At 55.3% G+C, this 13,224-nt stretch overlaps 1 protein-coding gene across 3 annotated transcripts; it reads right to left on the minus strand.

The window, feature by feature from the left end:
* Positions 1-7,468: 7,468 nt before the first annotated feature.
* LOC137863616 (BTB/POZ domain-containing protein KCTD12-like) lies at positions 7,469-10,669 on the minus strand. 3 transcript variants are annotated; one of them, XM_068696910.1, is made up of 3 exons: positions 10,566-10,669; positions 10,495-10,520; positions 7,469-9,357 (listed from the first exon to the last, which is right to left on the minus strand). In XM_068696910.1, the coding sequence occupies exon 3, from the start codon at positions 9,331-9,333 to the stop codon at positions 8,443-8,445; it is 891 nt and encodes a 296-aa protein (XP_068553011.1). In that variant the 5' UTR covers positions 9,334-9,357; positions 10,495-10,520; positions 10,566-10,669; the 3' UTR covers positions 7,469-8,442. The 3 variants fall into 3 exon arrangements, with proteins under 3 accessions (XP_068553011.1, XP_068553012.1, XP_068553013.1); XM_068696911.1 differs by having other exon boundaries at positions 10,495-10,556; positions 10,588-10,645; XM_068696912.1 differs by lacking the exon at positions 10,566-10,669 and having other exon boundaries at positions 10,466-10,534.
* Between the last annotated feature and the right edge of the window lie 2,555 nt (positions 10,670-13,224).

Consider the following 13,224-nt stretch of genomic DNA (forward strand, 5'->3'; position numbering starts at 1 on the left):
TGTTCTGCTGTGCCTTCCCTGGCCCATAACTGTGATAACCATGCACATAACCATATAACCATAACCATTTTGTAGGGCGCTAGGTGGGAGCTGCAGCCTTTGTGGTAACCTGGTGCTCATCGTGGAGGTGCTGAGCACAGGGGGGAGCCTCAGGTACACCCCAAACAGCATCCCCAGCCTCCTGAGGGGCATGGGGACCTCATGGGGACATCTGCAAGGGGACCACAGCTCCAGGCTGGCTGTCCTGCCCACACCGGGTCTGTCACCCACACCAGGATCCCGTCCATCTCTTCGTGGCCAACGTGTGGCATGCTCATGGCTGATCTCCCTCCCTCAGGACTTCGTTAAAAGGTACGCTGAGAGAGACCCTGGGAAGGGGAGATTTCCACCCAAAATTCCTCTCTGCAGGAGGACGGTTGGTTGCTGACCCTGCTGCTGACTCCCAAACCCCTCTGTCCAGGCAGTGCAGCCCAGGTCCAGTTGGTGGTCCATCAGAAGCCCAAAGCATCTGATGGGCACCACTCACCCACCAGCGTTTTACCTCACCCCTACAGCCCACGTGTCTCTGGGGGCTCCTGCTGGAGTCCTTGTGGAGATGCCTACACCTCAAAAAGAGATGAAAGCTGCTGTGTTGGACACCAAGTGTCCCCCCAGACAGGCTCCTCATCCTCCTGCACTGCCCACATCCCTGCTGCACCATCAAAGGACAACCAAAGGCACAGCCAGCTGTGGACTTCCATGCTTTGGCACCGCTGTTATACCACAGCTGGTCTTAGCCCCCCTCTGATGTGTTTTTTTTTTTTTTTTTTTCTTTTTTTTTTTTTCTAATTCAAGATCTTGCTAATTTTCTGAGAGTACGCAGAGCTGCTGATCTTATCGCTGGTGGGTCGCGGTGACCACCGCCAGCCTGGAGCTGCAGGTGCACATGGGGAAGGCTCCTTGGCCATGGTTCACGTCAACACCTCTCCTCTAGTGACCCTGCAGTTCCTTCTTGGTGGCTTGTACCTAAAATCTTACGTTTTTTTGGTGCTGAAATGCTCCCTCCCACCTGGCTGTGGCACCCCGGGCACTCTAGTCCCTTTGTCCTGCATAGCCCTGGGGGGTAGGAAGTCCTGGGGAATAACTTCAGTGTAAATGGTTAATCTGGGGGAAATATTGTTTTCAGAAGGGTTTTTAATGATTAACTACCAAAAGAAAAGCGAAGTTTGTGGAATAGAAAGGTGGGTGGGTTTGAAAAACGGAAGGGAAGGGAAGGGAAGGGAAGGGAAGGGAAGGGAAGGGAAGGGAAGGGAAGGGAAGGGAAGGGAAGGGAAGGGAAGGGAAGGGAAGGGAAGGGAAGGGAAGGGAAGGGAAGGGAAGGGAAGGGAAGGGAAGGGAAGGGAAGGGAAGGGAAGGGAAGGGAAGGGAAGGGAAGGGAAGGGAAGGGAAGGGAAGGGAAGGGAAGGGAAGGGAAGGGAAAGGAAGATGGAGCTCCCCAGGAGTATCCATCACCATCTGACTGGGGTGACTTCCAGTGAATGTGAGAACAGGGAACGTTTCCTGACTCCTGCCAAGCCTCTGCCTGACACGAGCCGGGGCAGCCTGTCCTTCGTGTTCATGACACTGACGGATGGATGGCCTCAGCTCCTGCAGAGAGAGGGAGGAGAACTGCCTACGGCGAGGCTCCCGGGTGCCAAGAGCTCACCACTCCTGGCAAATGCACAGATATCCCATCACATGGAAAAATCTTTCCCTTCTGGAGCCTGCAAAAGCACGATGTGATGGAATGTGGAGTTAGCAACAGCATTAAAACCCGGGGGGAGGATGGGGGGAGCGCTTGGAGAACAACTCCGGAGATCCTGGTTCAATGAGCCCGGAGGTGTTTGACGCAAGGCAGCAAACGTTTATCACAGCCCCGATGTGCTTGGTACACGTTCAGCTCTCTGGCGTGCGGAGAAGCACTTTCCTGGCCCGTTTCGCTTGTGTGACTTCTAGAGGACTGGGAACCTTTCCAAGCTGGGGCTCGGGGACTTGGGTTCCCTGGGGTGAAATGAGAGTTAAAAGGCTGCAGCGTGGCCTCTTGCTGATTTCTGTTCCTTTGGGGCTTTGTGTTAAATCCTCTCCCGGCATGCAAAGAACAATGATATTTTGGGAACGCCCATCGGGAAATGGTGGCCGCACCCTCGCTTGCTCTGCACTTGGAGTCCCTCCATCAGAGCGAACAGAGGCAAAATGAGACGTTTCCACTCACACAAGCAAGAAGCTGGAAAGGCAGCTGTGTTGCGCAGAAATTAAAAAATAATAATAATAATAATGCAAGTTCCACAGAAAATAAAAGAAAAGCTACAAAAGTTGGGGTGGCTCCCAAATGGGCGAAACGCCGGAGCTGTTGGATCGCACGGGAAGCGGTGGCTGCAGGAGCAGGGAGCAGAGCTGGGGGCAGGAGGGTTGCGAAACGGTTTCCTGTTGATTTCTCTCTTATTTTTTTCTCCCTTAACCACAGGCTCTACCTACTGAAGCAGAAACATGGGGGGAAGCCCCATCCCTGCTTCCCCTCACCCCCATTCCTTCTCCCTCCAACCAGCTCCATGACCCCGTCCCCACCACCCCTGCACTGTCCCTTTGTAGCCAAAGAGCTTCACAGCATTTAATCCGTTGAGTTGACTAAAACAGTATATTAACCAGAAGACCCAGGTGTAATGGGAATAATAGGGTGTCATTGCATGGACTTCACTAAATGAGCTGTAATCTGCTGCTCTGCTGCAGAAGGGAAGGATTGAGAGCGTTGCTCTTTATTTTTGGTTGAAAGCCTCAGCTCTGAGGAAGTGATCCCCAGCTGGGGTAAAGCACTGTAACGTGGGGGGGTTCCTATTTATCTGGCAGGGACTGGGGGCTCTTCTAGCATGGAGCCAGCCCAGGTGAGCCAGGGATGGAGCCTGGTGGCACAGGGACATGCAAAGAGGCTCCTTGCCCCCAATGCTGTTCCCTCCGCCACGTGCCCCATGGATGAGCGAGGAACCATGGCCTTTTTCACCAGACCATGTCCCTTTGGGTGCTGAGGGGTAATGAAAACCATCAGCTCCTCTGGCTGCAAGTATCTGCTAATCTGGTACTGATAAACACCGTCTGTCTGGCCAACCCTGAAACACAAAACCGGACATTATTTTTTTTTCCAAGTTTCCTTTATTTACTTTTTTTGGCCTTTGAGCCTTAAACTCTTATGCCTTTGTTTGGTTTTGAGTTCTGAGCCTTCCTTGTCACAGTAAAAGGCTCGGAACTGAAAACCAAACAAAGGCGAAAGCTGAGAGCCTAATAAAACTGCAGCTCTGAGCAAAGCCAGAGGGGCTTCGGCCACGGAGCAGCCGGTCACAGCCCTTCTGGCATCAGCTACGCCACCCCTTGCCTGTCCCGGCCCCAGAGCAGGTCAGAATTTTTGGTTTCACGGACCACACATCTCTTTTGCAGGTCCCTGCCTGGTTATCTTCTGCTAACAACACAGCGAGCTGACGTCTGCTGGACCGCTGCCTGCCTCAGAGCATCCCCTTGGCTCGAGTGCCTTGCTGAGCTCTAGGGATTGCCCCCCACCCTCTGATCCTGAGGGCTGTTTGAGCTCTGATCTGGGGCAAATTCTTCTGGGATGAAGGGAAAGTGGGTGCAGGCAAACTGCCACCTCAGGCAGAGAGGCAACGAATGCTCGAGAGCCTCCAAACCGCCCCTGAGCTAAGCTCAAAGCTCGTATCTTGTTTCAGTCGTGCCTTGCTTTGCAGTTGTGAGGGAATCCAGGCACGTATCAAACACTCAGCTCGCAGCTCTGCTGCCCTAGCTGCTTGATCAAAGGCAGCTGGACGGAGCTTATAGTGAGAAGAAGCCGATCAGTTGTCCAGGGGTAGGAAACTGCTGAGATTTGAGCTCGTAAGAACAGGTTCAAGTCTGGACCAGGACACTCCAGCTATAGGAGGTTTTTCTGCTCTATCCCCCAGATCGGATGGGTGAAGTCTGCCCTCCCATAGCCTCACTGCACTGACCTTGCCCCCTCTGCCCACCTCTTCTTCCTCTGAAGGCCACCTCTCGTCTCATGTCCACGTAGGGCTCAGGGGTACCAGCTTTTCTCCCAGGTACCAGTCCCCACAACCTATTTTTCTCAGGCTGGTAGGCTCCTATGACTTGAAACATTGCCATGTTGGAGTCCCACTGGCCCACGCTGCTTAAAGGAAAGGGAAGGAGTATGCTGTGTGAGATCACTCAGACTTTTGTCCTTAAGAAATTAAGCTAAAGCCATCTGGGCATCTGTGGTAGGGAGCTGCTCCTCCCAGCCATGGTCCCTGGGGTGGGCTTTGGAGCATTCACCACCAGGCTCTCTGGGAGGGCACCAGGACGAGCTGTGTTGGCCTGGATGGGCTGTGCCAACCTCTCTCCTCTGCCCGTGGTGGCTTTGATGTGGTTCCTCTCATCAGGGCATCCCATCTGGGTGGCATCGTCTTGGGAGAACGTGCCAAGGACCTCAGGTTGGAGAAGGAAGACGCAGCGTGCTCCTCATCCCTGAGCTCTGGCTGATGGTGGGAGAGGACCACGGCGAGGCCAAGCTCCAGCAGTCAGAAGGATCTCATCATTCCTGCCTGCCAGCCCCAATCAGACATTGTGAGAGCTCCTAAATCAATGCTGGAAGGTTGGGCTTGTACTGCCCCTCTGGCACCACCAACCAGGCGGTTTGTGCCCCTGATTAGAATTGCAAGAGATGATTGAAAATTGATCAAAAATCAATTTCTGATGGCAGGTTTGTCCTGCTGCCCTGGGCTGTCAGGGCCCTTGGGGTTAGGTTAAGGGTGGTGTTGGCACAGCAGACCCTGCAGCAGTGTCCCTATCCTGGAAAAGGGTGAGGAGGGAGAGGGGGCACACAGCTGGCGTGCAGGGGTGGTGCTGTAGACTCAAATATGATTTAGATGAAATCTGCTGTAGCCTGTTCGCAAGCATATCTCTCAGTCAGATGCTGTAGAGCTCTCCCAGGGGAGCTGGGGTGATAACTCCCAGCCACCCAGAACTATGCAAAACAATATTTTTAACTGCAAGAGCCTTGCAAGAAAACCACCTGCGCGTCACAAAGCCTAACCTGCTTCAGCTCAGGACAAGCTGCCAGCACAGGCTGGACAAGCCCCACTTGGCAAAGTGCTTCTGCAGCTCCCTGTCAGCTGCTGGACCTGCTCACCCGTCCCAAAGCATCTCACGACTTCCAGCACACACAGACACACTCCAAAAACTTGTTTCATTAAACCCCTTCCTGCAGGGAAGCATGCAGGCTGCATTTTCCACGTGCAGGTGGGGGATCGCCCTCTCTCCAGTAGCTTGTCTTGGTGGTGAATACCCATGCTGTTAAAGGCCATATATATATAATATATATATTATTTTTACTTAATTCACATTAGAAGAGGTTGGTTTCAGCCTCCAGCTACTGCAGCCAGGTCCCTCTCTATCTTCCAGCACACAGAGCAGTCTCGTGCCTCCCCCAGGATGGGATGTTGAGGCTGTGCATGGGGTTTCTGTGTCTGTCCTCTAGCCTCTCTAACCTTCTGCCGTCTCTTGAAGCAAGGACCCTACAGGGACCTGCTAGTCCTCGTCCCAGCCCCCAGCATTGCTCCTCTCCACCCATATTGCCTCCTGGCCGGGTGGGCAGAGCTCAGCTCCCGGGATAACCCGGCATTTCTGGCACCGAAGGGTTCCCTCAGAGAGGGGCTGAAGGCAGGCCGAGGAGACAAAATGTTTTCAGATGTTCTCTCGGGGTGGTGGAAGAGACAGATGGGATTTGACTTCTGTTTTACAGGGAAGAATGCTCAGATCCTGTGGTTTTTTTTTGTCTGGAACGAGACGCCAGGCGAGCGGCAACCAGCAATTTGTGGGCAGGGTGCTCGCCGGAGAGCGCGGCCCCAGCCGGGGGTTCCTGCTCTGCCTCGTTTGAACGAGGGGTCTTATTTTAGGATGGACGTTTTTCTGGGGACCTCTAAATGAAAGGGTGAGTTACATTATCCCTCAGAGGGAAAGCAGGCTTTGAAAGCTCAGCCCTTGCTTTGAAAGCAGAGCCCTGGCTTTTTGGTGAGCTCAGCAGCCGGGGAGGCTTTGTGGCGAGGCCAGGCGCCTTCCCAGAGAGGATGCTCTCGCCCAGCGTGGTCCAAATTTCTCCACGAGGGACCTGATCCTGCACTGAGGCTGCCTTGGGAGGCTGTGGGCTTCTTATGCTGTCCTAAAAGCCAACCCATCCCTGCAGGTGCCACCAAAGCCACCCGGCACTGTGCTGGGGCAGCTGGCTCCTCTGCAAACCCCAGACCTGCCGTGCACCATTTCTCTGCAAATCCTCTCCTAAGGAACAAATTAACCAGATCAGGCAGCAGCAAAAGCACACTTTTTCTATTATTGGATATACCCAAATATATTAAAAAAAAAAAAAAAAAAAAAAGGAAGGAAGAAGAAGAAACAGCCCCACATTTGCCAGAGCAGCCTTCCACTACAGACTTCGACCTCAGCGACAGCATTTTTACACAAAGCACCAGTTTTCAGGAAGGCGGGCAGACTCTCAAGTGATTCAAAACTAAACCTTTCTGCTCTGCTCGTGTTTCGCTCGGGGTATCGGGTTGAGCAGGCGAACACTGCCTCAACGCTGACTTTGCCGTTTACGGTCTCGCCCTCAGGAAAAAAAAAAAAAAAAAAAAAAAAGCAACAACACTTCATCCTGTGAGATCAATTTTTGGGTCCAGTTCCAGGGGGAAAAAAGCAAATATCACAACACTAGTGTTTCTCACAAGGCAGCAATTTCTTTTTCTTCCCAGTCACTGCTAATTGCTAAAAAATCCTTACTTAAAAACAAACAAAACACAGAGTGCTCCCCCCTCTGCCTTTATGTAGCAGGATTTCATGCCACCCTTCACCCTCTCTGAAGAGCTCAAGTTCCCTTTTCTCTTTTGGTTGTCGTTTCCTCTTCAAAATGCTGTTGCAATGAGGAACAGGCCCTCACAAAAATACCATTTTTTCACCTTCCGCTTCATCAGGGCACAGGGACTGCCTCGCTGCAAAGTTTTGGCAGTCCCCGCGTGCCGGAGGATGTCAGCCCTCCCACCTCTTCCGAGACCAGCTGCAAGCCTTCCTCCCAGCCAAGCCCCCCCAAAAATACCTCTGTGGCTGGTCCCCAGCCTGTGGGGCGATGCTGAGGCTCCCCGGCTCTGAGCTTCACATGGGGCTGCTTGAGAAAGGGATGGAGGAACGGGGCAGGGATGCTGAGAGCCTCGGCAAGGGACCAGCAGCAGCTGGGGATGTCGGGGGGGGATTTGGGACTTGGCCACTTGCAGCAGCATCCCTGCAGGGATGGGCAGCGTGGTCCAGCAGGGATGGGAGAGAGGGCTCAAAGAGGAGGAAGAAGGGGGCAGAGAGGGGTGAGGCGAACTCAAGCAATGCCTCTGAGGGCACACAGCACGAGACCCGCGTCGCAGACGCACGCGGAGGCAAGTCAGTTTTGTTCCTTTATTACACATCGCCCAGGCACGGCAAAGCAGCAGCCAGCCCAGGCAGGCCGTGGAGAGCTGCGAGCGGAGAAACCTTCCGAGATGTTGTCCAAAGGGGCAACGATTTTAACGCTGGGCAAAGATTCCCTTCAGCCCATGAGCCCAGCAGGTGCCCCTGGTGCACTCCCACCCCATCCCTCCGCAGCCCGCGCCGCAGGAGAGGCGAAGGTGGTTGTTTTTTGGGCAGCCCTCCGATGAGCTCGAGGGATGTGCAAGCATTTGACACCCTACAGTAAAAAGCCTTCCCCCCGCCCGCCCACCTCCCTCCACGTAGGCATGAACAGAGCATCTCTCAGCCCCTACCCACCCCCCCAAAAAAAAGTCCCCGAGGCATCCCAGGGCAGCAGCAACGCTTCGGACCAGAACTGCCGGCACAGGGTGCGCCTCCCTCTAACCCTCCCCAGCACTGACAGTCTAAAGGCTAAGCTGCTTACAGGGGCTAACGGCAATATATCCATGCTGTGAGGCTTCACCCCCCCTCCCCTCCACTCCCCACCTTTCTCCGTGTCCTTAAACCAACACTTGAGCTCCTTGGTTCGTCTGCAGCGCGTCCCTGCATGGTGCAGGGAGCTGAGTTCGGCATCTATCATGAGCTCATCCGGCACAGTTCGGTGTCCCCCCCCCCCCCCCTTCCCACCCCAAAAAAACGCACACGCAGCACTGTCCAAGTCCACGCATCCGGGGAGGGCTGGGAGCTACTGCAGAAGTCGGAGAGAGGGAAGGAGGTTTTGGTGGTCAGCAGCCGCTACGAGGAGCCGAACGGGTTCGACGTGGAGGAAGGAGGGGGGAAAAACCCAAGAATGAACTCAAAAAGGAGGCAGAGGGGGGACGCTGGGATTCGGGGGTCGGACGTCTACCTTCTAAAGGCAACGGGGGAGGAAAGGGAGAGTTGGTGTTTGGTGGGTGTTTGTTTTTGGTGTCACTCACGATAGAAAACATATTCGGTGTAAGAGGTCCAGATCCTGTCATCTGTCTGGTCGTGGGCGAAGGCACAGGTGCCCGTGGAGTTGCAAGCCACCATGTGGAAGCCAGCATCAGCCAGTTTGTCAAAGGCTTGCTCCAGGAAGTTGAATTTGAGGTAGTACCTGGAGCTGTACCTCTCCGGGGGCCTGTCCGGGTCCCTGCTGTCGTTCAAGGTATCCCCAAAAACCTCCTTGGCCAGCGCCGTCTTGCCACAGACCATGATCCGCGCCACCCGGCGGAACTTGGCATCCGTCTGGCTGTCCCTGCCCAGCGTGTAGGAGCCCCGGTACCCGATGGTGATGAACCCAGCCCTGCGGGCATCGGGGCCGGCAGCACCCGTGCCGGTGATGACCGTGGCCCCGGGGCCACCGGCCGTGGCGCTGGGGAGCGTGGAGCTGGCAGGGGCCAGGCTGCGTGCGGCGTCGGCACTGGGGGAGAGCTCCTCGGGGTCGCTTTGGCACGGGTCGTCTCCCAGCGAGTTCTGCTTGCTCAGCTTGGGGGCCAGCATCTTCACCAGCTCCGGCAGCATGAAATACTCGGCCTCCCGCTGCAGGCGGCTGCGCTCGGGGAAGTGGTCGGGCAGCACCAGCTGCTGGTCCCTCATGTAATCCAGGATGTAGCGGAAGAGGAATCCGTCCCGATCCACGAAGAACCGTCCCTTGCTGTCACGGGCCAAGGAGCGGACATTTTTCTGCGTGAACATCTCCCAGAGCAGCGAGCCCGGCACGCTGACCAGGGTGGGGTGGCGGGTGATGTAGACTTGTCCGCCCACGTTGAGTTCAATGATCTCGGGGAAAGGGAAGTCCTCGCTGGGTTTGGCACAGCCCGCGTTGTCCGCCAGGGCCATCGTGAGCTACCGCTGCCTTCCCACCTGCGAGAGAAAACATCCGTGCGCCCGCGTTAAGCTCGCCAGCGGGTCCTGAGCCAGCTCAACGCCCCTGCCCTATCAATGAGCAGCGCAGGATCCGGCCCCTGTCCCCCTGGGAGCCTGGAAATCAGCTCTTATCTCTGATCCCCAGCCCTCGGGATAAGCAGCACTGTCTAACACCACCTTTTTTCCATGCCACGCAAAGGGAAGGTCTGAGGACACCCCTCCTCTCCCCCGCTGCTCAGCCTCGGGTCTCCATCGAGTGCTTTTGGGGAGCAGGGGAGCGAGGCTGGGATGTCCTCTGGGGGAAGGCAAATGCTGGGCTGCTGGCACAGCCTCGTGCGTTTCCCAAAGGCGAGCTGCTCCTTTGACATCTCCGGCCACCACAGATCAGCGCTTACATAAACCCGGCTCAGCAGACGGGTCCCGAGCCAGCCCATGCACTGTGCCAGGGATTTGGGGCCACGGAGGGAAGGGGGATCCCTGCGGGATCTCAGGGCTGCCCTGAAGCTCTGCCCTGCACGATGCTGGTGCAGCTTTGGGGTCAGTGCTCCCTGCGGGGATGGGTGCCCCAGCCAAAAATCAGCGGCGAGCCTTGCGCCGTCCCCACGTCCTGCCACGGGGCTTTGGGGGAGCAGCATAAAGGGAACCCGAAAGCAAACTGCGGGGAAATTGGAGGGCACGGACAAAACTCCACGGGCACTTTTGGGCAGGGAGAGCTGGGGCTGCATTTCGTGGCCGAGCATCTCCTTGTAGCTCGTAGCGGGGCGATTTTGGGTGGAAATCAGCTCTGAGCGAGGAGCAGCTCGGGCAGGAGAGAGCCTGCAAGGACGGGACAGGGATCGGCGAGGTTCTCCTGGCTCCCAGCACCCTAAATCCATCTTTATGGGAATCCATCCCTCGGTCTTCTTTTCAGGGGCCGTGCACCCGCTGCGGCTGGAGCAGGGCCGGGACCGAGGAGCCCTTTGTCACGGCTGGGGGCTGCGGCAGGGAAGGAGGGAGGGGGCACAAAACACCCCAGGGAGGGGGAGAGGACGGGATGGGAGGACCCGGAAAAAAATAATAATAAAAAAATTAAAAATGATAAAAAAAATAAATAAAACGCGGATACCGATCCTGCTTCCCCGCCGCCCCCGTTACCTCCGCTGGGTGCTGGGCAGCTGCGGGCCCGGTGCCGTGCCCGGTGCCGTGCCCGGTGCCCGGTGCCCGGTGCCCGGTGCTGTGCCCGGTGCCGTGCCCGGTGCCGTTCCGTGCCGTGCTCCGCTCTGCACTCCCAGCCCTGGCCCCGCCGTTTTATGGCCGGGGATGCGCCGAGCGCCTTCCCCCGGCCAGCCCCGGCCCGCCCTCGCTCCCCGCCTCCCCCCTCTGCCCCCCCCCCGGACCCCCGTTCCCGTCCCCAGGTGCGGAGGGTGGGAGCCCTGCCTCGTCCCCCCCCCGTCCTGCAAAGCCCCGAGGACAGAATCCGTCTCTTTGCTGGGAAATCCGGATTTCTGTAAAGACGAGAAGAAATGGTAGTGGGCAGCGATGTGGAGTCTCTGCCCGTTTCCTAAAAGTTTTTGGAAGCGGCTTAAAAATCTGTCTGCGACAGAGCTTCCGACCCTCTTTATCTGGGAGTTTATGGACGTTGAATTTTGTAAGGGCGGATGGTGGAATTTGTACTTCACCTGACCATCAGACCCTGAATATAAATCTGCCCCACACTGAAAAAATAAAAAAAAATAAAAAAATGAAAAAAAAAAGGAGAAAAAGGGACTTTTTAACACCGTAACTCTTTTTTACCTCCAACTTTTAGGGTGATGGAGGTGCTGGGCTCAACAGGGATTTGAGCATCCACTCTGAAAATGGGCTGCGGGCAAGTTTGGGTCAGGGTGAGACCCGGTGTGTTTCTGTCTTGCTTTTCTGGAGGCCTGATCCTACGTGGCTGCAGCTTCATTGAATGTTTCCCAGGCAAGTTTTAGGTCTGCTGAGCTGCAACTCTTCGTCACCAGAAGATGCAGTGACCCCAACCCTATTCCAGGTGAATGGCTCAGTGCTTGAGGCCACCCTCCCTCTCACCCACCTGGCCCATTACGGACTTGCAGAAAAGCAAAAGACACACAAAAAAGCCTCTCTGTACCAATCTCTGTGCTTCTCCCTGGCCAAAATCCTGGTGGCAGGGTCTCAAAACCTTCCCTGACACCAGCTGTGGAGCTTTGGGACCGGGGCAGATGTGAGCAGCTCTGCGATGCGTTACGACCCAGCAGGGCAGCAAGGACAAAGGCTCTGAGCTGTGTGGAAAGGGGGTCACTCTGGGGGCTGCATTAACCTTTATTTGCTGGAAATACTTAAATTAAGCTTCTCCTCCGCCCACTTCCCTCTTTTCCCCAGGTTGGTCAGAAAGGGGCCTTTTGGAGAATCAACAGTGCTCCACCAAATTGAGCTGAAATCACCCCAAAAATCCAAAATGCAGGGAGAGCAGAGGCAGAGGCACGCTGCCTCACACACAGCACACGGGCGTGCCTGGATCTGGATCCTATTAATCTTGTTTCCTTAGGAAACGAGCCTAAAAATAACCTGAATTTGATAGTGCTGTCGGAAGGCTACAGGAGCAAGGCTGCCCTGGGGGACTGAGCTGGAGGCTCCTCGCAGAAAATACTCCTGGAGGTTTTGGGAAGCCCCAGAGGAGCCGTACTTGGCTCCAGCAGCCCAGTTGCATGGCTCCAGGCTTGCAGCAAGCTCATCAAGGTGTGAATTTACCTGGTGTCTGTGCCAACACAGCCTGGAGGAGTTCAGGCCTCCTCCAGACACCCCTTGGACCAGAGGGGTCCGTCTCTCAGACTCATTTTGCCTTCAGCAACCTTCCCGACCACGCGCTTTAGTGCACCATCCTCTGCATTGCCAAGACCCGGGTTGGTGCAAAGGTTTCCACGAGATGACATGGAAATCACCCAGTCCACTGCTGGCATGGCTTGAGCAACCTGAAGCAGGATCTGAGGAGGAACGGAGGACAGATGGGGCCGTGGAGGCAACGAGGGGGGCTGGAAGCTCAGAAGAAGTTGCCAAGAGGTTTCTTGATCCAGCCTTTTACGAGTTCTTCTGAAAATGAAGGGAACAAGGATTCGGTTCCTCCTCTGGATTCTTGAGGACTTTTATCAGCCACAACAGTGCAGCATGATTCATCCGCATCCCAGGAGAAGGGAGGAATGGGCTTAATTTGTGTTTGTTTGCATCCACTCTGCTATTTACTGAGAATGTGGTCTGCTGATTGCAAGGAAGGCACTGGCGTAGCTTTCTGCCTGCTATTTCCAGCTCTTCGTGTTTTCTGAGCCTGGGCACAGTTCGCTTCGCCTTGCAGTGACCTCCTCATCTGCAGGCTGGGGGGTCCTGCCCCCTGCAGCCACCCCCAGCATTGCTAAAATCCCATTGTGCTGCTCCAAAACCCTTTGAAAGGTCTTTAAATGTGTATTTTAAGGGCTGAAAGGACTATAAAAGTAAGGCACGCGTTTTTCCATTCCATGATATTTTTGTCAGCTAGGAAGGCCAAAGTAATAAAAAAAAAATAATCAGTTATGCGCCCTGCTCTGGTGATGATCTCGTGATACATCACGTTGCGGGGACGCTGTCAGAGGACTGACGTTGCTACATCTGCTCAATCAGTTTCTTATCTGGAGATAACAGGGGGAAAACGCCAGCCGAGGAAGGAATATTGATGAGAGGAAAAATCCCGTATTTCCTGGAGGTCAGAAGTGTCCAGCTGATTGCACAGAGGGGTTTGGGTTCTGCTGGGTCTCTGCTGGAATTCACAAACCAGGGCGGAGCGCAGGGATCTTCTTCTCTCTTCTTCCTCCGTGCAGCTCTTCTTTCAGCTTTCCTCTTGTTGTTCCCACTCCA

Source organism: Anas acuta, chromosome 13 (genome assembly GCF_963932015.1).
Source record: "Anas acuta chromosome 13, bAnaAcu1.1, whole genome shotgun sequence".
Lineage (NCBI taxonomy): Eukaryota > Metazoa > Chordata > Aves > Anseriformes > Anatidae > Anas > Anas acuta.

Coding starts and splice junctions, on each gene's coding strand:
- LOC137863616 (XM_068696910.1), bottom strand. CDS start 9,333: ATGGCCCTGGCGGACAACGCGGGCTGTGCCAAACCCAGCGAGGACTTC.